Consider the following 23,302-nt stretch of genomic DNA (forward strand, 5'->3'; position numbering starts at 1 on the left):
AAATATTATTAATGAGGGATAATATTTTCCCATTATAAGTGGAAAACTACCACAATTGGGTAAAATATATATATGTACTAAGAACACTGAAATGAAATAGGTAAAATGTTAACAGCTCTTATGTTCAAGTGGCGGGGTTGCACATGATTTTAATTTTGTTCTATAATTGTTTATTTTTCAATATTTCTACAACTAGCTTGTATTCATTCCTCTTGCAACTGACTTATCAAAGAAACATTTATAAAATGCCTTCAGAAACTACATTATGGCCTGATGAAACAGAAAGATGAAGAATAATGACAGTTTATAAGAGGGAAAAAGTTTTAATTACTTGGGTAATATCATTCATAAAAGGGGGGAAAGTCTTTTATGTCTTCAAAATGCATTACATTTCAGCCATTATGTGACTGGAAAAAGCTCAAGTAGAATAAAGAACCTTAGAAGTCACTTGCCAAAAATATTTGCCATCATAATTGGTTAGGACATTGTCACAGCTCCTGAATTTCGGGTTTTCTGAGCCCTGCATGTGATCTACCATTGGGAGAGAGCAACACAAACACAGAGGCCATTGCATCAAGCCTGTGATCAAGAATTTATGTCTGGCTTAAATCAAAGAGTCCACAAGAAAGATCTGAAGCTGTAAAATTCCATGTTATAGTCAGCAGCCTAAGCGATTTTTGAAAACTTTTTTCAACTGCAAACTTGACGTGTCCAAAGTTAAATTTACTATCTTTTTTTCAAAGCCTGATCCTCTTCCGGGGCTTAAAAGTGTGGTTTTGGAGTCCTATCTGACCACAGATTCAATGTCAACTTCACCACTTATTGGAAAAGCAACTTTGGAAAGTTATTTAATTTCTCTGAGCCTCACTTTCCTTATTTGTTTAAAAGAGGATAATTATATTTCCCCTACAAGTTGTTGACAGGGATAAATTTTTTAAAAGATGCATTTAAGTCACCTAGCACAGCACCTGGCACAAATAAGGACTCAAAAATGGTAACAACATTTTTCAGTAAATAATCATCATCTACCCAGCCTCCCAGGCTAAAGGCAAAACAGACATTACAACCATTCTGTCCCTTGTAGGTATCATAGGCACGAAGTTGTGCCAATTCCACCCCTGAAATATCTCAGGAATCTAACACCTACTACCTCGCCATGTCCAGTGCTACATACATTTCTCACCTCTTGCTCAAATATGCATATACTGAAATCAGTGATAACTCCTGACTCCTGCTCCCACAGTGCCCCATGCTGACACTAAAGTTCTCTTTTCCCAAAGAAAAAATGTGACATCATTCCCCTGCTTAAGATGTCCTGGCCCCCTGTTGCACCCAGGATCAAGCCCAAGCTTAATAAGATGGCATGTAACACCCTCTTCACAATCCCTCTGCCTTAGTGTATCTCTCCAGCTTCTCCTTATGCCAGTTTCCCAAGATTCACACATGTTCACCCTGAGCTAGCACCATGCTAATCATTGTCTAAAAATTACCTTTGTCCTCATCACACTCCCAGGGATGGCCTTCCACTTCTCTTCCCTTAACAAACTCGTGCTGAGCCTTCAAGAACTTGCTCCGAATATCACCTTTTCTGTGAAGCCTTTCTCTGAGGCAGAGTTAGTTCCTCCCTCCTTTTTACCCTAGCAGCATTATTTTTTATCCCTGTTATTATCCTGCATTTTAATTTTCTGTTTTTCATGTCTGTCTTCTCAACTCAGTGGTGAATTACTTGAAAGCAGGCGCCATATGTATTTATCCCCACGTTTCCAGTGCTTGGCATCTATTGAACGTGCAATATACGTCTTTGGATAGATACATTTTAATTAAAACTGGGAATTGAGGCTTTACTAAAACTGGAAACTGAGGCCTGATAAATGTAACTCAGACTGTTTCACTAGCAAATGTTCCCGACCAAGGTCATCTCAAAGTTTTGTGAAACACTCTACTTTCATGTGAAACCACAGTAAATGTTCAAAGTACCATGTCATTAGCAAAAGAAAAAAGTGAAAGAAAAAAGTGAAAGTCTCTATAGAGTTGAATAGACTTTCTCAAGGAAAAAATTCAAGAAAAGAATGGAAGGTCCTTTATTACTACCATATATTAAGTGCTTACTGCATGGAAGTCCCTGTAACACACTAGGTCTTGTTCTGCTAATGGCTCTGCAAAGTTGGTACAATTGTCCTCATCGTGCACATGAGGAAACTGGGCCTCACAGATGAAGTTCCTCCAAGTCCCACAACTTGTAAATGACAGAGCAGAGATTTGAACCCTGGCCTGTGAGAACCCAAAACCTGTACTGTGCTGCTATGTCATGCTGCCCTTCTCATAGGTGACCAAGCCAATGACCCTCACACCATTCCACACTCTCCCAGCCATCCCCACGGGAAGTTAGGGAGAAAATGGGAGGGGGAAAAACAGAGAGAATGTGAACAAAGGAGAGTGAAGGATGGGAAGAAAAGGAGAGGGATCGCCTCTTAGAAAATGTATTTAGAATATCTATATATTTTTAAAGCTGCAATGAGATTTCTTTCTACTAAATACAATCTAAAATCTATGCAAAAGAAGAAAAATCTATGAAACTTAAAATCAAAATGTTAGTCCTTGTTAAAGAAAAATTAAAACAAACAGGCTCATTTTATTAATCCACAAACCTAACAACACTCAACAAAAAGCTTCTGTAAATTTTAATTGCAGCAATCTGGACAATGTTTTATTATGACTCATTGACTTGAGCCACAATGTTTGCGCAATATATTTTGCCCTGCTTTATGAGACTGCACTTGCAGTGAAATGCTACTATGCATACTCAATGAAAATACACCAGACTTATCAAAATAAAGCATTTGGGGAAATAGCGTGCTCTGTATTTGTTTACTTTCCTTTATAAATCCTGCATGTCCATGGAATAAAATCCATAAATTTGTTCTTCTAAGTGAGCTGTACAATTCCTTCCCCTTACTTTTACTATCTGCTCAACACCTCTGTTTTTTCTTTCCTGAAATATGCTTATCAATGGTTATTTATTCTCTAGTGTTTGAGACAGAGCTCGTTCCTAACATATAGAATGGTTTCTACTAGCTACTCTACAAATATGTCCCCAGAAGAAGAGACAGGAAGTTCTGCCCTGTACTCTGCAAAGGAGAATGTGTCCAATGATGGCCGCTCACTCACCTGAGCTGACCACTTCCTTTCTCCTCTCTCTGGGTTGTGCTTTCGAAGGTACTTCCCTCTCTTTCCTCATCCAACAAGTTCTAACGCTCCTTTTTTCTGTCTTTCTTCTGAAAATTGTTTACGAGATGAATATTCCAAAGTTTGCTGATGTTTATAGGTTCATAATCCCTTTGCCAAAAATGTCAAGGTCACAGCTGTTGCAAATGCAGAATTTTGGAGGATTTGAAAAATAGACTATATTGGGAATGATATCCCATATATTATATAAAACCCCCAGTGGAGTCTGAGGAAGCACCCTGCAATCAAACACATCAACATTTCTGTGGCAAACTGAGCGAATATTAACACGAAACGAGAAAAAGACTATAAACAGATTCATGTCCGTTCAGTTCACATTGTGCCACCAAGTTTGTTTCAGAAGCCTTTCCTTTTTCAGAGCTCTTAGGATTTCAGAATTGCAGTTGAGAGACTGTAGATCTGAATATACTCTAGCAATGGGCCTTGGGAGAAGCATCCCTGCCAATGGGAACCTGTTAGCCTCTCATCATTTTGGAGCAAGGTGTGTGGTCTGTCTGAACCCTGACATTTAAATATGAGCATGTGGACACGACAGATGGTCAAAAATCCTAAAAAAGTGTAGATCTAAAGAAACCATAAAAAGATCCACCAAAATGGGCATATGGAAGAGTTTGTCTGGATGCTAAGGTGATATTTGGCAGAATTTTTAAAACATGGGAATGAGCAGGAAGATCATTTAATTTTAAGTGTTTTATTATTTTTTTTCTCCTTAATCTTATTCTTAGTTTGAAAAGAAAACCTCTCTCTGGTTTACATGTGAATTTGATTGGACACATGTTCCCAGGATGCAGGCTGCATACCAGTAGAATCATGTTCATTATCATACATGTTCATTATCATACATGAAATAAAACAAGGAGATCAAAATGAGCTAAAGAATTAACAACATCATGTACCACTGTCCTTTCTCTTAGCATGTTGTGAACATGTGGATATATTTAAAGGTTTCCTTTGTGTTGGATAATATCAAAGACAGATCCGATCGATATTATATAATAAGCTATTTCAAAGTAATGAATTAGCTGAACTAATGCTTTCTTGCTAAATAAATAATTCTGAAAGAAAATAGATCTTTATTCTTAAATCCTCCTCCTTTCTCAATTAATTAGACTTTGTTGGTAAAAGGAAGTTAAGAAATTCAGCATAAGCCTGATTATATCATGAATGTAAAATGAGCAGGGCACATAATGGGCTCTATACTCTTTCAAACAAGTTAAATAAGTCCGTAATGGCCCACCAGTTGTGTAAACACTATTTCACTATACTTGTAAAAGAACTATTGACTTACCTGTTAACTTAAATTATCCTGGCATGCTTCAACTAAGCTTATTAGTAATTCATGCGGTGTACACAAATGTTTTTAGTTGTGGACTTTTATCAAAGATTAAAGAATTAGGAAAGCATCCGTTTAGCAAGCCCAGAAACACAAACTAGACTGTACTTTACCAGAACTGATTTTAGGAACTTGCAAAGAGTCTAAGAAGTAAAAAGGGATTTCAATCCTGGCATGAGATATTCCCATTACACACCAGCTCATTAACAGTCAGATACCTTTCAAAACCATAAATAATATGAACATCTCACCCAGGCATAATACCAAATGAATCTACTTTAGCCTACTAACCTTACTATCACATGTAAGGGGTGGAGTTGTTTTGCTCTGACATCTCACCGCTATGTATTCCTGTGGGTAACTGGTTGTCGAAAGAAACTAGAAATATATATACTTAAGGGGGAAAACGTTGAATATATACTTGTCCTTTCTGTCACAGGAAAAAACCACCATTCTCTGCTCCAAATGGTTCCACTGCCGTCCAAAAAGACTACACTTTTTTTTTCTTTACCAAAATATGTGAATTTCTTTCTCAGTAAAACAATAGTAAACCCAAGATACTATCCAGTTTAACTCTGTATGTCTAGAATTCCCAAGGGATTTAGGAAAGGGTAAAGAACTTAAAGTCAAAAGACTCAGGTTAGAATTTGGTTGCATCACTGACTTGTTAGTCACCATTAGGAAAATGACTTGCATTTCTTATCCTTAAATTTGGGGTAAGAATAATGCTGACCTCATAAGGTTGGTATGAGGTGAGGACTGAGTGCGAACATGTAAATGTATAAAGAGCTGAGTCAATGCTTATGGTCCTTATCATGCAATTTGATAACTTGATCCTATAAATTAAATGTTATTTGCCATAAAACAGAGAGACCACTACTCAGAGCCCTTAGTAGAGCTTTCTTTCTTTTCTTTTTCTTTGTAGTGCACAAGGAATCTGGTTTGCTGTATTTTCTTATTAGCTAAGATAAAGTAATTAGCATATATGCATTCAGACAATAAAATCACTATTAGAAGAACCATTCTTATTTTCAACCCATATGATTTTCTATGTTTTAAGGTCTACAAGACCTTGAATTTCATCAGGTCTCACTCACGTATTCATGCTTCCTGGACTTGCAGGTTTTTACTGAGCATCCTTGATTGCAAGTGATCACAGATAAATCCTTACTCATTACCTTAAGCAACAAGACAAAACAAAATTGATTGTTCACCCAGTTGGGAAGTGATGGAGTAGAAACAGCTTTAGATCCAGATGTTTAAAAGAGGACCTTAGGATTTTGCTTTTCTCCTCACTAATGCTTATGTTCAGTTCCTGGTGAGCTCTCTCCACAAGGGAGAATGACAGCTCCCTTGAGCTCCAGGTTTCCTTGTCCTTAGAACTCATGAAGCCAGAAAAGAGCCTCTCACCCCAGAGTCCATGACAATCCCCCAGATGGATTCCGATTGCTCTGCTTGGGTCATATACTTACCCCAGGGGCAGGAAAGTGGGGCTACATGATTGACAGCTCTACCAGAGTCACCTAAGGTTTGGGAGGTAGTTTCCCAAAGGAAAAGTGTGGAGTGCTCTTACCAAAAAGAAAGAGGAGAAATGTTGGGCATGTGAAAAAACAAAAAATAAGTAACAGATGTTCATTACACCTGGCTTCATCCAGCATAGCTGTCTTTCTTCCTTGTAATTGAATCAGAAATCCCTCTGCTTTACATGAATTTGTTAACAAGCTTCAATTCCTGAACAGAAGAGGAAAGGCACTAACACAGGTTGAAAATTTACTCTGCTCTAAGCCAAGTTCCAGAGATTTTCACATTTAGAACTACCTAGGTAAATAATAATCCTCCTTTACAGAGACTTAGATAGGCTCATTCTGTGCTTCTGATCAAATGCCTAAAACTGTCAAAACCTAGATTCAAATCCAGTTCTGCCTGATTCATTCCACAACCAAAGTGCTATGCTCTTTTTGGAACCCTGAAATCATAGAAACTGTTGACAAAAGCCCTCAGTAAGATGATGGACACAACCATATTTGGATGCCTGTGTTGATAAATCAGTCAGTCAATAAATATTTGTTAAGTTTCCACTACCATGAGTCCATTGTATGAGTCCTACAGGTAAAGACAAGTGGCTCCAAAAGCTATCACAATAAAGTTGGGAAAACAAAACACATCAGCATTCAAGAAAACTTCAGGGCTCAATTATGTGGTATTTATAACATACACTTTCAGTGAGATTCCTGGGATTCCTGTGCAGAGTCTGTGCTCCTCTTAGATTGCAAGCTCCATGAAGAGAGGTAACTTGCCTCCCTAGGTCACTGCTGTATCATGATTGTAGCTATTCTACAAAGATTTGTTGCCTGATGATTAATTAGACTATAGTTACAGGAGGTTTTACAGAAAGAGTAAGTCTTGAACTGCTTACTTACAAAATAAGTAATCTGGGGATAGGTTTTTTAAAAAAGGGAAGGAAAATAGGTAATCAGTAGGCATTCTATAAATGTAGAAGGAATGGCCGGGAGAAGCAAGAATAACGTGAGAATAAGCAAAGGGATGGTAATGGATGTGATGTGCAAAGGGACAAGTGAAGGACCAGGACAGAATTAGGCACTGCACTGATATCCAGAAATCAGGGTTAACTCACAGTTTTCAGCAGCCACTGTCAAATTTTCCAAAATCTCTGGGCTGCAGGATCTTTATTTGCAAAATGAAGAGAATGGAGTATATAAAGCTTAGCCACTTTCTCCTTCCATCCAGTCCAAAGAATCACAAGCTTGCTAATGATGGGATTCTCCATAGAAAGGAACATGTTCAGAATACCGATTTAGGTCCAGGAATCTATCTATTTTTTAAAGTTCCACAGGTGGTTAGCCAGCTTTGGGGATCACTTCTTAAATGAAGGAGAGTAAATACACACAAAGAAAAAAATCTTCCCAACTGTAAAATTCAGAAATTTATATGGGAAACTCAGCAGGATGGAAGAAGATTAAGAGAGGCCTTAAAAGCCATAAGGGTTCTCCACCTTCATGAAGCAAAGAGACAATGTGCCTGGAGTGAAAACTGTACATTTTTGTGAGTTGAAGTGGCAGGCTTGGGCCTTAACTTCTTTCAGCCACTCACTCAGGTCTGCAGACGTCGACTTGCTCCTCACCGAGGCCTTTTCTCCAAGAAAGCCCTGAGCCCTTTTCCTCCAATCTCCTGCGGGTTCCCTGCAGGACACTTTTGAAGAGTGTGAGAACACGCATTTTGCACTGGCAATGGTTCTCACACCTGGGTGGGACTGCACGCACTTAGAAAACCCTGGGACACTTAGGATGAAAAGGCCGCCGAACAAAAGCAAACACCCATCTATCTGTCTGTCCCGCATTGCTTTACTAAAGGTGACTGACTTCCAGAGGATCCTAAATCACTTTAAAAAAAACAGTCACTTCGACTTCTTACCCCGTGGATTAGACAGAATTGGAGTGCTTGCTCACGAGCTGTATTTACTTAGCGATTAGCCCAGCGTTTCGATTTTAGGGCAAAAGCGAGCCAGACAGGGCGGCTTGAGGTAAGGATCAAAAAGGCCACCCATCCTTCGCCTGGGGACGCCTGGTTCCTTACCCTGTTAGTGTAACTGTTTTTCTGGATTGAATTGTAGTCTTTTTTTTTTTTTTCTAACCACTCCATGTAGTCCCTCCATTATTTGAAGTGTTCTTAGAGGAAGCGTGCCGCATCCCTCGGCCCCTGCGCGTCTGTCTGCGTCCGTCTGAAGCAGGTCCCTTTCGGCTCTCTGACCTGGGTCGCCAGGACGCGGGAGGGAGTGGGGGTGGGGATGGGGTTCCTCTGCCCCTCCTGCGGCGCTGAGCGCCGGAATCCGCGCCCCGGAGGCAAAGCCCGAGCGCTGAGAACTCGCCTGCACCTCGCGCCGCCAGCCGCCTCCAAGCCGCGGAGTCGGGAAAGAAGGGAGGGGGTCGGAGGAGGGAAAGTGGGGCCAGGCGGGGGGTGCCTGGGAAGCCGGGCTGCGCTGACGTCACTGGGCGCGCGATTCGGGCCGGAGCGCTTTAAAAAACGAGCGTGCGAGCGGAGATGCTGCTCCACACCGAGCAGGCCGCCTGCAGCAGCAGCGCGCACGGCCCCCGCAGCGGCTGCAGCCAGGGCCGCTCCCGAGGCCCGCGTGGCGGCAGGGGCACGGCCGGGCCCCGCAGCGCTTCTCCTCGGCGCCCCCGCCGGGGGTCAGGAGCGCGGCGCCCCGCGCTGTAGGCGCCCGCGGAGCCGCAGAAGCCCGCCGAGCTGCGCCTGGCGCGCCACCTTCCGCCGCAAGCCCGACGCTGCCCTCCCGCCGCGCCCCGCTCGCGGCCCCCTGCCCGGGCACCATGGACACCTCCTCGGCCGGCTTGCTCCTGGCCTTGCCCGTCCTGCTCCAGCTGGCGGCCGGGGGCGGCTCGCCGAGGCCGGGCGCGCTGCTGCGGGGGTGCCCCGCGCACTGTCAGTGCGAGCCGGACGGCAGGATGCTGCTCAGGGTGGACTGCTCCGACCTGGGGCTTTCGGAGCTGCCCTCCAACCTCAGTGTCTTCACCTCCTACCTGTAAGTGCGCCTTCACTCCGCTCCGGAAAGGGGGCAGAGGGAGGAAAGGAGGCGGGCCCTAGGCCAGGCTGGGGGCTCCTCGGCTCCCGCCTGCTCTGGAGGGGGCGGGCGAGTTTGCAAAGGGCGTCTTGGCCAGGCGTGTTTGGGCCCCTGGGAAATGCACGTGTCTCGGGGTAGCACGCCCGCACTTTCTGGGCCCGCAGAGAAGCGCCTTCAAGTGCAACCCGGGAAAGCGCTGGTGCGCTGCAGCTTTGCGGTCCAGCTCTAGGCAGGTCGCCGCGCGAATTCCTCCGACTGGAGGCATTTGCCTGCATTGTGGACATTTGTGCCCCTGAGCCTGGAACCCAAGGGCAGGCTGCCCAGTTGGTCCCTGCCCCAACCTCCCCTCCTTGTCCTGTCGCGTTCCACGAAGAGATGGGCTGTAAAAATTTCCCCAAAGGAGAACTCCAACTCGTCCAGCTCCAAAGGAATTTACTCTGCATCCCTTGCACAGTCGCGTGATGTAACCTTTTTCTTTTCTTTTCTTTCTTTTTCTTTCTCTCCCACCCCCCCCCCCTTTTTTTTTTTAAATGAAGTGATTATAATGTGGCAACCACAAGCCCGATAAGAGCTGCCAGAACGTTATCTTTACCTTTGGCTGCCCGAGCCGGCCTTTGAAGTGCCCGCGGCCACGGTGTAATCTTTAACCATCTCCTCCTCCGGGGGAGGAAAGGGAAGTGGGCTGAAGGCGGCGGGGCGGGTAAACAGCGGCGCAGACACCCAAGTGGAGACCTGAAGCTCTCTGTCATCCCTCGGGGATCCTCCCAGCCCGTCATCCCCCCACCACAGACTCCAAACCCCAACTGCGGAGACGAGGCAGCGGCTCATTTCATAATCTTGTCTGGAAAATCCAGGCCCGGAGGGTAACAGGTGGTTGGGTGGATGAGGTGACCCAGGAGGAACCCGATTCTTGGGAACCAAGTCGACAACTCTCCATCGCCCTGGGGAGAATTTGGGGCTCGCTTCCTTCGAGCAGAGAGACCAGGGGTCGGGACCACTCGGGAAAAGGGGCACTCGTGGCCACAAGGTTACCTGTTTAGGTTTGAACTCGAGGCACTGCGGTGAGCCCACCCCAAACCCTGGCAATCCCAGTTTCGGCTTCTCTGATGTACCTTGGCAGGAGCGAGTTGGGATGTTTGTGAACTCGGTCTTTCCTCTGTTTAGTTGTTTTCTGGAGGGAAGAAACATGAAGAGGCTTGCACAACGCTTTACACTAGATAGTGATTCTTTTTCTAGAGACAGAGTGAGGAAGAAAAAAAATTCTTTTTTACTTGCTTTGATTTTGCGTTGAAAGGGAGGGATTATCCTGCTATATTTTAGTGTTAGTAGATGGCAGTCTCTTCCTCACCTACCATAAAACTATTTTGGCTGCTTTCCCGATCTGAAAAGTTTATAAAATTAATCTATTTCCCCACCAGGTTTCCCTTCAGTGGCACTTAATTGCATGGTGTAGTGATATTTTTGCAGTGATGGAAATCTGCTCCCCTAAGTGATCATTCTCTAAGAAGTCACATTTCCTCCTCCTAAACAGCTATCTGTACTACGAAACTGTCTGTACTATTCATCTCCAGTCTCTGGGTTTAACTGCTAAACTCAGTGTTTCAAGAATCACGTATTCTCCTGTATCGTGAATTTCTGAGAGTGGTTGGCAGTTGCACTTAAGAGCCTAGAACTATTCTTCCCCATCACCCTGAAGAAACTGGCCATATACAAGGGAGTTGTGCAATCCCCCCAAACATTTACCTATTTAAATAATACACTTGTTAGAAAACTTGTTTAAGGATACAGAAAATAAATGTCACGACTTTTTTTCTCTCACTCATTTGTTAGGCTTCTGTTACTAAAAGTTGGCATAAAATACTGCTTCAAATCATTTCCCACATACCTCAAATGCAGTTAACTGCATCCTCCATGTGCTGGGGAGATCTGACTGCCACTGTTCCCTATCTATCATTATGGATAACCCCTTGGAGTTAAGATACCATTAGGAAGTTAATTGTCAGCTTTTTCTAGTGCTAGTTGATGACAGCCTGTGTCCTGGCCTAAGGGGAAATTTTCTCATTGTCCTATAAAATATTAAACTCAGAGTGTCTGTGAAAAGCGTCACAGTGAAATGTCAAATACTTGCATCTAATGGTTAACATTTCAGGGAATATGAGTGCTAAATGTAGAAATCAGTCCTGAAGTAAATAACCAAACTGATGTTCTTCGTGATGGGCAATTTCAGAATTGATCTCCTTATAGAGTACAAAATGCCAGAGGCCATCGGATGCCCTGCCTTGGTGGGTTGAAGGGTTTGAGGTTGGGGGGTTTGTTTTGACAACCTCAGGAACTCTGTGCCGACATTAAGGGTAGATGGTGCCCTCTTTTGGTTACACCTATAATTAAGTGACCATTTCTCCTTCACTTGTGCACTCACAACCTGAAAGAGAAATCTTTATTTACTCATATTTGAATAAATAAGCTTGTGTTTTACTGGTTGTATTATTTTAAGAGATAACTTCTTTTTGCTCTTAAATGGGAACACGAAGTTACAGCCCCGCTCCACTGGGGCCCAGTGGTAATTAAGCTTTGATGAGAAAGTTGCAGTGTGCAAAGACTGATGTGGGTGAAAGACCAGATTACTATCTTTTATTGTTTGTAATAAGTTACCACCATTTCTTTGAGTGAAACTGTTATCTCTTAATCTTCCTCCTCTCCCCAGAAAAGAACAAGCATTTCATTTTCTTCAGATTGATGGTGGCAAGTTCCAGCTGTACATGTTTGGCAAATAGATTTGCCACAATCTGATAACTGGCTAGTCCAACTCGTACGTAAAGAAAGTTTCTTCAATCTCTTCATAGAAGGTTAGAGCTGTTTATGTACAGCTTTAGAATCTTTCTTCCCCAGAAAAGCTTAGTCTTAAGCCAGTCCAAACATTAATATTAACTCTCTTTTCTTACTGAACTGCATTCTCCAGTGGATCTGTAATTGGACCACTGAACATGCATGGTATAAACACTGGAAATTTTCAATCTTAATCTTTCTCTCTCTCTCTCTGTCTCTCCCTCTCTCTCTCTGTCTCTCTGTCTCTCTGTTTCTCTCTTCCATTGATTATGGGCTCTGATTTTACAACAGGGGCTGATAAAGCTCACTCAGCAGAAAACAAGGAACACACCAAGGTTAAGACAAAAGCAGACAATAGTTATTTCCAACGTTTAGTACATCTCAACCTAGCAGTAGTGATCTGTCAGAAATATAGTGCTAGCATCTAATCTTATTATAGGTAAGTTATTTTAATGCATCAAATGTGGACATTTTTGCTAATAGGGTCTTAAAAGTAAGCTCCCTATACTACTTTGATGTATCTTTCATCCAGTTAGTGTGGCATCCAAATAGAAAACTAAATCCTAATGAACATCTTAATATAATAAATATACTTTTCTTTATTGATCTAGAACAGCCATTTTATTTTTAAACGAAAACTGAGTTTTTCCCTGCTATTGCTTAAAGACATGAACATTTCATCCACAGGCAAATTTATGTCACATAAACTAAAGGAACCAAGAGAAAGATTTTTTTTTTTTAATTTTATGTAGTTTGGTTACTTTTTCATATGTAACTTTGTAACAAAATTTAATTTTACACATAACTGGTAAAACTAGTTTTAATTTAAAAAACCAATCAAAAATCTCAATTATAACTAATTAAGGATGCCCTGGTGTCATGCATGTGTTCTAAGCATTTAAGATACGGTTTCAAAATTAAAGAAACTTTTCAGAATCTTCCTTGAAAATTATTTAATATATTTCTACTTCCCTTCAAGCAAAGAAAACTATTTTAAATGAAGGAAAATTTTGTACTTTAGAGATGGTTACAAAAGCCTTAATTGTTACAGCAGTCTTAAAATTCAGGTCAGTTGCAAAATTCATAGTTTGCTCTACAACCTACTTGCAAAATTCGTTAAAAATATAATGATATCAGTGACTTTTCTGCGTTTTAATGAAGTTCTTTCTTTTTCTTCAGGATGCCCGGGTTTTCTTAGTAGTGTTTTTGTTATGGGGCAATTATTGAAACTAATTGACTGAGTTAGTCTGAGTGATTTCTTTTTTAAGTAGTGGCTCTGATTCAAACAATTTTGTGGTGTAGATTTAGAATAAATATTTTACTGAATATGTTCAACATGTGCATGGCAGAGTTTTTGTGACAATAATGAATTTTTACATATAGTAAGCATGATCCTCAATCAGATCTTCGATCTTTTTTCCCTTTACACATTTTCTTCGAAGTAAAGGCGGAGTTCTGATCTGCAGTGAAAGGTGGCAGTCACCAATGAGTTAGAAGATTGGAATAAAAAAATAACCTTTGTAATTAAATAAAATTATATTTTAATAATGAAACCATTCCCACTTGGATGTGCTTTAAAAAGTTCAGAAACACAAAATTAGTCTATAATTTCTCAAAGTCAAGTTTTTAACTGAACTGTTTGTTTTTAATTTCCAAAACATGTAACTGTCAAAAGCATAGACATAATAACCAAGTAAACAATTAACTATCATAAAATTAAAGACATTGCGGAATATTTATAGTTTTACAACTGATACCTAATATCTACTTACCTTAATAAAGCATTTTTTATATTTTTTCTATTGAATGTATACATTTAAGTCATTTTAGCTATAAATTTAAGTATGTTTCCAATTAAACCAAATCATATGCCATAATACAGAAATGAAAAACAGTAGTGAGTGCTGCATTGAGCAATTTTGTGAGGTAATTCTTTTGGTTTTGTTCAGTTATTTATATAAATTTAGAATAATGCTAAATGGCATATTTCCTTGTAAACACCCACAAGTGGATATTTCTGGTAAATTGAATTCTTCATGAGAAGGCAAATTCCTTCCTATGAGCTTCAACCTCCTCACTCCTGGTGCAGTGTTTTCCTTTATACAGTCTCATTTTGTAGTAGAAAAGTGAATCATACTGGCATTAGCGCCACCACTGATATATTACTTACCAAGCTGATAATTTAGTCCTATTGCTATTTTTGATGTATCTTAGGATTTCATTTGTTAAACTACCCATGAGTTCCAACCTACTACAACTCTTTTATTCCCAGATCTGTCAGCTTCGATATACAGTTTTATTCAGTCATTATAGACGCCAACTACATGCTCAGTTTCACCCATGGAACTCCTTAGCTATGGGAAAAGGAGACATTGCATAGGCTGTGTGGTGGAATTTTTTATAAAAATTTTCATAATTCAAAATTAATTTGGTTTTCCATAGGTGACATGGTAGGAAGCAGGCTCATTCTTGAAATCTCTGGTGTTTTCTCCCACCTCTTCAAGTTAATTTTTTTTTTTTTTTTACACTGGTTGAGCCCAGTGGAAATGCCTTATTTGAAAGTGGTAGGTAGGAGAACGTTGATCATTTGATTTCACAATATGGAATAATGTTATCTAGTAGTAATGCTAAAAGACGGTTAACAGGGTGTTCAAATTAGTAGGTTAACTTTTTTTTCCTTTTTTTAATTAAAAAATCTTTAATTTTAATTGAGATATAATTGATGTATAACATTAGTGTCAGGTGTACACATAAAGATACAATATTTGTATCGAAAATGATAGCCACGATAAGTCTAGTCAACATCCATTAACCACACACTGGGTTAACTATTTTTAAAATGCTTCGTAAGCAGGAGTCCTTCCTCATACCCTCATTCTCAATGTTTAAATCTGGGATTGGAAAAGCTGGAATTTACTTTAAAAGTATGCAAAAGAACCAACCATTGTCCATGAAACCATCTTCCTTAAAATCAGATGGAATAATTCTCCAGGAGGTAATGATGGGCTGTCTTTCCTTCAGGGTTTATCTTCCTCACTAGACTGTGAGCTCCGCCAGGCTAGGAAATTTTCTACTTTATTTCCCAAGTGCCCACACCAGTGCCTGGCACTTAAGAGATGTTCAGTAAATACTTGTAATGTTGAATTGAATAGAATTGGCTGAACCAGCTGCTGAAATCCCAGTGGCTAAAAGAGCCCAGAGAAAGACAGATGAGAACTACTTGTCTGCAAGTAAGAGAACAACACAAGGCTACTGGTATCCCACAATTATGGCTCAGCCCCTTTGGAAATACAATTAAATTGTATTTTGCTTAAATGATGCCATGAGTTGTTTAACAAACGCACCAGAATTTACTTGTCTAAATTACTTTATTATTGTAATGACACTAATTATAACAGCTGACGTTTATACTGTTCTTCCTGAGTGCCAGGCATTATGCTACTACTTTACTCAATCCCACATCCCACAACAACTTTTTGACACAGGTACTATTATCATCCCTATCTTGGGGGCCTGTTAGCTTATTGCAAGGCTATTTCCATTGCTCAAAACGTTTGGGGGGCCTCTTTGAAATTATCTTCAGGGTCAGTTTACCAGAAACACAAGAAAACGAGCCTTCTAATGTTTAGCTATGCCTCATAGTAATTGTAATTGGTGCTGAAATACTTCTTCTTAGGAACACAGTTTATGAAGCCCTAATACCACAAATATTTCTTCAAGGAATCCTGGGAAATGCAGTTTTTAGTTTTCAGTAAAATGAGAATAATATTATATAGCTTAGGGCCTATCTTTTAAGATTAGTAGATACCTTTTCATATATCCATTTTCTTACTACCACAAAAACTATTTCTCTTGTTTCCAAGTCGAAGATAAATTGTGGTAGTGCCCAAGTATTATAAAGAGTGATCAGTTGACTAATAACTTCCAAGTTAAAAATGAAACTTCTTTTTTTTTCTATGACCAGATCTATGTGTCAAATAAAGTAGCTGAATTCTTTGGAACTATTTGTCAATTCAAAGAGACATGAACTTTCTTAATAGGCCAATTTTATTTAAGTTTGTATTTACCTTTAAAACTGATGAGATAAGATGAATTGACACATCATTTATTTGATTCAGAATGGAGAATTATTTCAAAGTTTTATCTACTTATCGATCACTCTGTAAGCGCTGCACGGTTTAACAATTAAGCCAGTGATACAGACTTCTGTGTAAATAAGAAATCTGGATAAGTCAGAGAAAAGTCCCTTCCTTCAAACAAAGAAGAACTTTTCCTGAACTATCCATTTAGTTTCTTCAGTCCTTCAGTTCATTTGCTGCTGTAAACCTATGTGTTAATCATTTATTGTATTACAAAGTCGACATGAAAAACCAATAGCTGACCAATTAATTATAAAGCATATTCAATGTAAAGAGCACCTCCTCAAGGAAGAACTGATGTTTAGAAAATTTAGGTTACATTGGGATATAATCTCTAAAAGCTCTTACAACAGTACACTCAACTGTAGTTTTCTGTGAACATTAATAATTTAAAATTATAGCAGATACAAACTATTCAATACTATATACAAAATAGATAAACAACGAGGTCCTACTGTATAACACAGGGAATTATATTCAGTATCTTGTAATAAACCATAATGGAAAAGAATATGAAAAGGAATATATATGTAAAAAAATTATTCAGCAATCCCTAGTTTTCAAGTGTCTCATTTTTAACATATGCACATTTTTTCCATGTTCATTTTGCCCTTCTTGGCTTCAGAAGGCGTTTGATTTCATCTTCCAACAAAGACTGTGATGGTCAAGGGGAAAGAAAGCCATCTCATGCACACACTAACACACACACAGCAACACACCGATAAGAAACAGTTTCCTTCGTGCCGCTTGCTCGGTGGAAATGATACATAACATTGACATGGCATGGCAGCAGAGAGCCAACCCTTTTAAGGGGAGACACCGAGGAGCTGGCTGTGAAGGCACCTTCAGTTAGCTTCAGAAGCTGAAATGCAGAAGACAATTGTTCTGGCAATGGGAGCCCAACTCCAGCTGGGAACGCGTGCACCGAGCTGACCTTCCTCGTCAGCCTGCCAGCTGAGATTAAGCTTTCCTCAAGTGGTCCCTTGTTAGCCCAGCCTTTTCCCCAGTGTTGCTCATCTTTCACAACTGGAAGCCAAGTGTTTCAAACTGTTACTCAATTTTGCAGCCAAATTCCTTTATTTCCTCCTTCCACCTCCTTTTCTGCCTCTCTCTCTCTGTCTCTGTCTGTCTGTCTCTCCGTCTGTCTCTCTCTCTCTCTCTCTCTCTCTCTCTCTCTCTCTCACACACACACACACACACACACACACAGTGATGACTAACCTTACATGCACGCCTTCCTTTCCAAAGTCCACACTAAGAAGAGAATCTAAGAATTTTTATGTTTCGCTAAAAAACTAGTAAACGCTCTTGTGCTCCTTTTTCTTCTTGAAACCTTGATTAAGTAGAACAGGGACCTCTGCAAAAGATGTCTCTTTGCAAAAATAACCTTCCTTTGATCAAAAAAGCCACAGAAGTGTACTTCTCGGGAAAGTAGAAAACCACACATGATCTCAAGTGGAAAAAATATAAAGAATTTGCTGAATTTTTAACCTTAGCACGTAACAAAGATATTATTTTAAAGTTCGTTGGTTAATGTGGGCTGTGTTAGAACTTTCATTGTATTGTGTTTGGGTTTACCCAATGTTATTTTAATGAGCTTATTGGTTCAACACACAAAATACCACATGGCGCTGGACGTTTTTAGGTTATAAATTTTCTTGTGAGGCACTTATTTGAAGGAACTCTGTTACATAATCAATTGGTCTTTAAATCTATCAGCACAAAAATAACCTTTTACTTTTTGTATACATATACGGTGAAGATTATTTGATTATAAAAATTTCCATGGAAGGAGCTACATTCCTTAATCATTATGTGTATATATTAAGATGTTCACAGTAAACATTTATTTCACAATGTTCGTTGAATGAATCTACAGAATGAGTTTGGGGTCTTCTAGTAAAGACTGAAATAAGAAATCTTCCTCTTTATTTTCTCTTCATACTTCTTGTCCTGAAGGGACCCTTAGCAGACCTGCTTGCATTTAGCCATAGTTGTACTCTATAATTAGCAGTGTTGTCTGCCCAGTAGAGTAAAGCCTAGGAAAATATGGCAAGAGAGATGGAAAGGGTGTGTGGAAATCTGCCACCTAAGAAATAGCACAGGCAGAACAGAGAGACGGTGAGACCTCCGCAAGGCATTCAGCCCCGGTTGGTACGTTTCTCCTGTGTCTCTCCTTATCCCTCTCCATCCCTCTCTTCCAGATAGTATCAGAGGAGGACCGGAAGAATGCATTTTCCTTATCTCAGACACTCTACCCCCCAGGGTTTCAATCTACAAGACGAAGGGAAGTTTAGAAAGAAGAGTCTTGGGGATTAAAGTTATCAACTCTTAAGCGCACTGAAATCGGGGTCTTTGATTTTAACGTGGGGAAGCCACCATCCCTGTGGTGGGAGACCTGAACTCACTGAAGCCCCCATCCCCCAGCAGCTGTTATTCTCCGGGGCTCAGTGCAGCGGAGTACAGGAGGAAGTTCAAGATCTTTTTTCATTGAGTCTTCAAGCTCAGCAGCAAAAGGAAATCCTAGTTAAACCAGATTCTCCCAGGGTGTAAGCCTATCTCATTTGAAGATCTCAGAAATTTTAGCAGCGTGATTAACTGAGAGCAAGGATCCACCTTCCATCTTACAGCTGCTGGCTTGAGCATAAAGTCCACTGCCCCAGGGTCTTGTAATCGTGAGAAGTGTTAGGTGGATATGGTCTGGTCCTGAATGACTATTACAGAGTAATTTGAAGCCCCCTTTGCCTTAGCTGTAGAAACTCCTCAGAACACAGTTAATTGTATAATGGGAAGAGAAAGGCTAATTTTGGTAGATTTATGTTAATTACAGTAAAACCAATTCAGAGCTCGCACTAATAGCTAACTACATTTAGAGTAAGCTCTACTGTAAAGAACGAAAAGGATAATCTTTTATCCACAAATTACCAGAATGACTAAGCTGTGTACCTGAGGTCACATTACACAGTGCAAAACTGAAATTTAATCATGATTGCTAGAGCATTACCCTAATTGCGCAAATAAGCGGAATTAAAATCACTTAGATGGGTTGCAGAGGTTTTTGATGAGTCAAAAGCTATGTCTACCCACAGGCTTTAGAATAGAAAAGACCTTGGAGATGACCTAATCCAACACCTTCATTTTCACAGATGATGAAATTCATGCTTGTAAGAGGTAAACAACATACCCAAAAATCACATAACTGGCAAGGATGGAATTGGAACCCAAGTCTCCCAAAAACCCCGGTTGAATGCTCCTTCTTTCCACCTTTTTGCTCCAGTGCCAGATACTCAAGTGAATTCTAAAACTCCCAGTTACTTTTCTAGATGTTACCAAGTATCCTGTTGCTTATGCATATTATATGTTCATATCTAGGTATGTGCCTGAATCTCAACCTGGTAAGATTTTGGCCCACTGTAGACACAGATAAAGTGTCTCTGTATCACCTAAAAAATCTGTAAGGCAGAAAGAAGCAATCAGTTTTAGTTTGAGGAATAAATAGTTAACTTCCCAAATTTCAGTTCATAGTCTTTAAACATGTCTTTACTGTAATTTAAATTTCACTTGGGACTTTAATTTGACCAAATTCAGGTAGCCTTCTTGTCTCTTGTCTCTGTTCCCTTTCTCCCCTAGCACTGAAATTGCATTAATTCTGGCTCTCCTCCCTTTTTGCCTGGATAACTGTGGCAGTCTCCTATATTGGTTTGCATAGACCCCCAAGACACACACACTCCCTGCCACCCCACGAGTTTGTCCAAGATGAAATTCTGCTCACGTCTCCCATACATTCAGTCCTTCAGTGGTTTCCTGTGGCTTTCACGGTAGAGTTTAACTCCTTAGTTTAACCCACAAAATCAACTTGTCTTGCCTCATCCCTCACTCGCAAACCCTGTTGCCAATCCCTCCTCCCCAACCCCCCACGTTCTCTCCTCTCCAGCCATATCAAACCACATCCTGCAGTTTCCATGTCTCAGGCCTCCCCAGGTGTTCACATGTGTTGGTCTCTGCTTGGAATGCCTTTCTTCTTTTTCATCTTTCCAACTTCTGTGAGTTTTTCCATACTCAGTTCAAACATCACCTCCTCCAGAAAGCTTTCTGTGACCCACCATTTTCGAAACCTGTCTGATGCTCCCACATCGTCCTGAGCCCAGACTGTCCCAGCACTCACCACCTGTGATCACCATGTATATGTATGATCAGAGAGTGATGTATAACAGAGAGTGTATAACAGAGAGTGAGATAAGCTGATAGAATGTATAACAGAGAGTGAGATAAGCTGATAGAATCTCCGGTATAATCTTATAATGTGGTGACCAAGAGGCCCTTCCCTCTGAACTTGGCAGACTGCATTGTTTGTAAACTCCCCTTGAATTGTAGATTTTCTTGGACCAAAGAAGAAAGGAGTCTCACTGGATTAGAACACAGAATCCCTAGGTATCAATCATGGTTTTCATTTTCTGTACTTTATGATGCTTTGCTATCTTGGGACCTTGCTTACCCAGGAGGGACTGCCTCGCCCAGGGCTATCCCTGGAGATAGCAATGACTCCCCCTGCAAGTGCGCCTTTCAAGTGCAAACCAAGCAACCCAAAGCCCACACCCCCAACCTCCTTCTTTATCAGGCTCTTGCAGGACTCTTACACGCTAGGTCAATATTTCCTGCCCTAATCACCCCAGGGCCAGGTACCAGATAACTCGGGGCAACACCTACACCCCGAGCCTGATGACATTATTCAAACTAGCCAATTCTAAGTCTGCTTGTCCTGCCCATTCCTTCCCATGGAAACCACAGTAAAGACTCTTGCCCCTGCTTTCTTCCCTCTCCTTCTTCTACCCACCAAGTGGTCCTGCATGGCTGGATGTGCCCCCCTGCTTTTGGCAACTGTGAATGACAAACCATCTTTTCACTAGCAGTCATCTTGTGCTCTATAGGCAATACTATACCTGAATAACTTTAACACCTACATCTTCAAACACCCTTTGCTCCTGCACGCCTGTGCCTGGGCAACTTCAAAAGCCGTTATGGCCGGGGTGCACTTAAGGGACAGTCAACACCATTTTCCCTCTCTAGGGGACACTCCCTGTTCCCCTACACTCTACGTAAGACTCGCACATCATCCACGCCTAAGATACAAGGTGCCACCAAGTGTATAACAGAGAGTGAGATAAGCTGATAGAATCTCCGGTATAATCTTATAATGTGGTGACCAAGAGGCCCTTCCCTCTGAACTTGGCAGACTGCATTGTTTGTAAACTCCCAAAACAGAAAAAAAAAAAAAAAAATCAAAACGTGCTTTTTAACACTTTTACCCCTAATTTCTCATTTGAGTCTCATAAAATAGTTATGAGTAGCCCTACTTTAGAAATGAGAACATCTTTTGACAAAGCTCACAGCCCTGTCTTGAATAACCTTAGCAAGTTACACCGCATCTCAGTTTTCTCATCAGTAAAATGGCAATAATAATGACATTTACCTCACTGGATTGTTGTGAAGATTGGTAAGATAACGTATGTAAAGAACTTTGCATAGTACCTCATATGTGGTGCATGCATGAAACGTTAAATGTTATTGGTTTTGTCGGCCATGGTGTTACAGTTGTTATAACACTAAACCCATGTTTTTCAAATACACAGTGTTGCCTCCTGTTGTTATCCCCCCAAAACAGTTAAATCAATTGCCCTAAAATTTTACAAGTGTAAATGCAATTTTCGTTAAACAAGATTTTTTAATGTTAAAAATGAGGGGAGAACAAGATGCCTACTAGGTACAAGAGTAGGGGAAGGAAGAAGGGGAAGTTTGAAGTGAGTAAGGCATCACCCAGTACCTGTTCAAGTAAAAAAAAATTTAGCCTTCATCTCTGATCCTCAGTACCAAACAGATAAAAGATTCTGTGTATTGAGTGAAGTACCACATTCTCACGTGTGTGTATAGCGTCGTGTAGACGCCGCACACATCTCCAGGGTAGCTGACACTGAGTGAAGGCTTTGTCACAGATTGTGGGCTGGTGGCCCAATGCTAGGGGTACACTCCTCAGACATGATTTCATGAATGGCCCACCATTTGTGGTCCTGGGCTTGAATTGTTTTTATCCTCTCATTTTTCATCTTACCCGTCCCCACAATTTTTCCTGAGTATGTGGCGAAAATTCAGTTTGGTATCTTCTTGGGCTCTTAGAAGCTTCCGTCTCAGCAGTTGACTTGCTATAGCAGCAGGCGAGAAATGATGGATTTAGGGGGACTAAGAGGGAGATAGGGAACCCAACCTTTCCTCAGAGCCAAAGATGCGCTCAGGGAAAGAAACACAATTTCAACAAAATAAAAATGTGGTGTTTTTTTAATATTAACCACTGAAAAAATAATTATACTCTAAGGAAAAAAAACTGATTTAAGGAATAGGCTATGTCTATCTGAAAATACATTCAAAAGAGTTGAACCTTCATGAGGAATTTCAGTAGCTGTTTTCAGTACATAAGCAGTTGGTTCTATGCAATTACAGGAAGGATGTTTGTAGTTAGTGATGACAATGAGGCTAAAATTATTTCCTGGGGAATCGTAGATACCAGCGACTTGAATCTGGGAGTGGGGGAGGGATTCAAAGCTAAATAGGAGGTCAGAGTACCACCCGGCTTATATTTAAGCAGGAGGCCTCTGGAATTAGGTCCAGTGGATCCCCAGCAGAGAGGGGAGATGGGTGGGTGGTTACTGGACTGGACAGTCTTTTGACTCTGCTGGATAAGCCCGTGTCACCATCTCTACAGATTCTCGGCACCCCTCTGCAGAAGAAGCAAGCTGCCTTACCCATGACCAACAAAATCAAGAGAGCGGGTCTGAAAAGGACAAGGGAAATCTCCCCCATAGGAACACTTTTCTCTCTTACTAAATGTGAAAAGATGATTCTGGAATTCTCAAGTGCCTACTGAATTACTAAAGTAGGAAGCTGATCTATTTTGCAACCCTAAAGCCGGAATTAAAGAAACTTTCAGACAGACATTATGTGTTATCCAGCAGCACAGACTGGTGAAATGGGATCTATCAGCCTGGCTTTAGAAAGCAGTCTAAATAATCACTAAACCAAGGGGGATCGAAGGCAGCAAAAGTTGAACAACTTCAGATGAAGAGTCAGAAGGGTCTGTCTCTCAGGCAAAGCAAAGTTCTTTAGGTGGAA

General features: G+C 40.8%; 2 protein-coding genes across 12 annotated transcripts in view; one reads left to right on the top strand and one right to left on the bottom strand.

The window, feature by feature from the left end:
• TSPAN8 (tetraspanin 8) overlaps positions 1 to 9,814 on the bottom strand; it is a 253,327-nt gene extending 243,513 nt beyond the window's left edge. For 4 of the 9 annotated variants that reach the window (XM_059936508.1, XM_059936520.1, XM_059936501.1 and 1 more), the window contains exon 1: positions 9,136 to 9,187. The gene's annotated coding sequence lies outside the window, so the exon portion shown is untranslated. Of the gene's footprint in view, positions 1 to 7,214; positions 7,268 to 8,173; positions 8,737 to 9,135; positions 9,188 to 9,768 lie in introns of those variants that run through there. The other 5 variants (XM_059936507.1, XM_059936506.1, XM_059936509.1 and 2 more) reach the window with 4 other exon arrangements.
• Positions 8,613 to 23,302, top strand: part of LGR5 (leucine rich repeat containing G protein-coupled receptor 5) — a 122,980-nt gene continuing 108,290 nt past the window's right edge. For all 3 annotated transcript variants that reach the window (XM_059936498.1, XM_059936499.1, XM_059936500.1), the window contains exon 1: positions 8,613 to 9,137. In XM_059936498.1, coding sequence (XP_059792481.1) covers positions 8,926 to 9,137 — 212 coding nt within the window. In that variant the 5' untranslated portion in view covers positions 8,613 to 8,925. The remainder of the gene's footprint in view (positions 9,138 to 23,302) is intronic.

Source organism: Balaenoptera ricei, chromosome 10, assembly GCF_028023285.1.
Source record: "Balaenoptera ricei isolate mBalRic1 chromosome 10, mBalRic1.hap2, whole genome shotgun sequence".
Classification (NCBI taxonomy): Eukaryota; Metazoa; Chordata; class Mammalia; order Artiodactyla; family Balaenopteridae; genus Balaenoptera; species Balaenoptera ricei.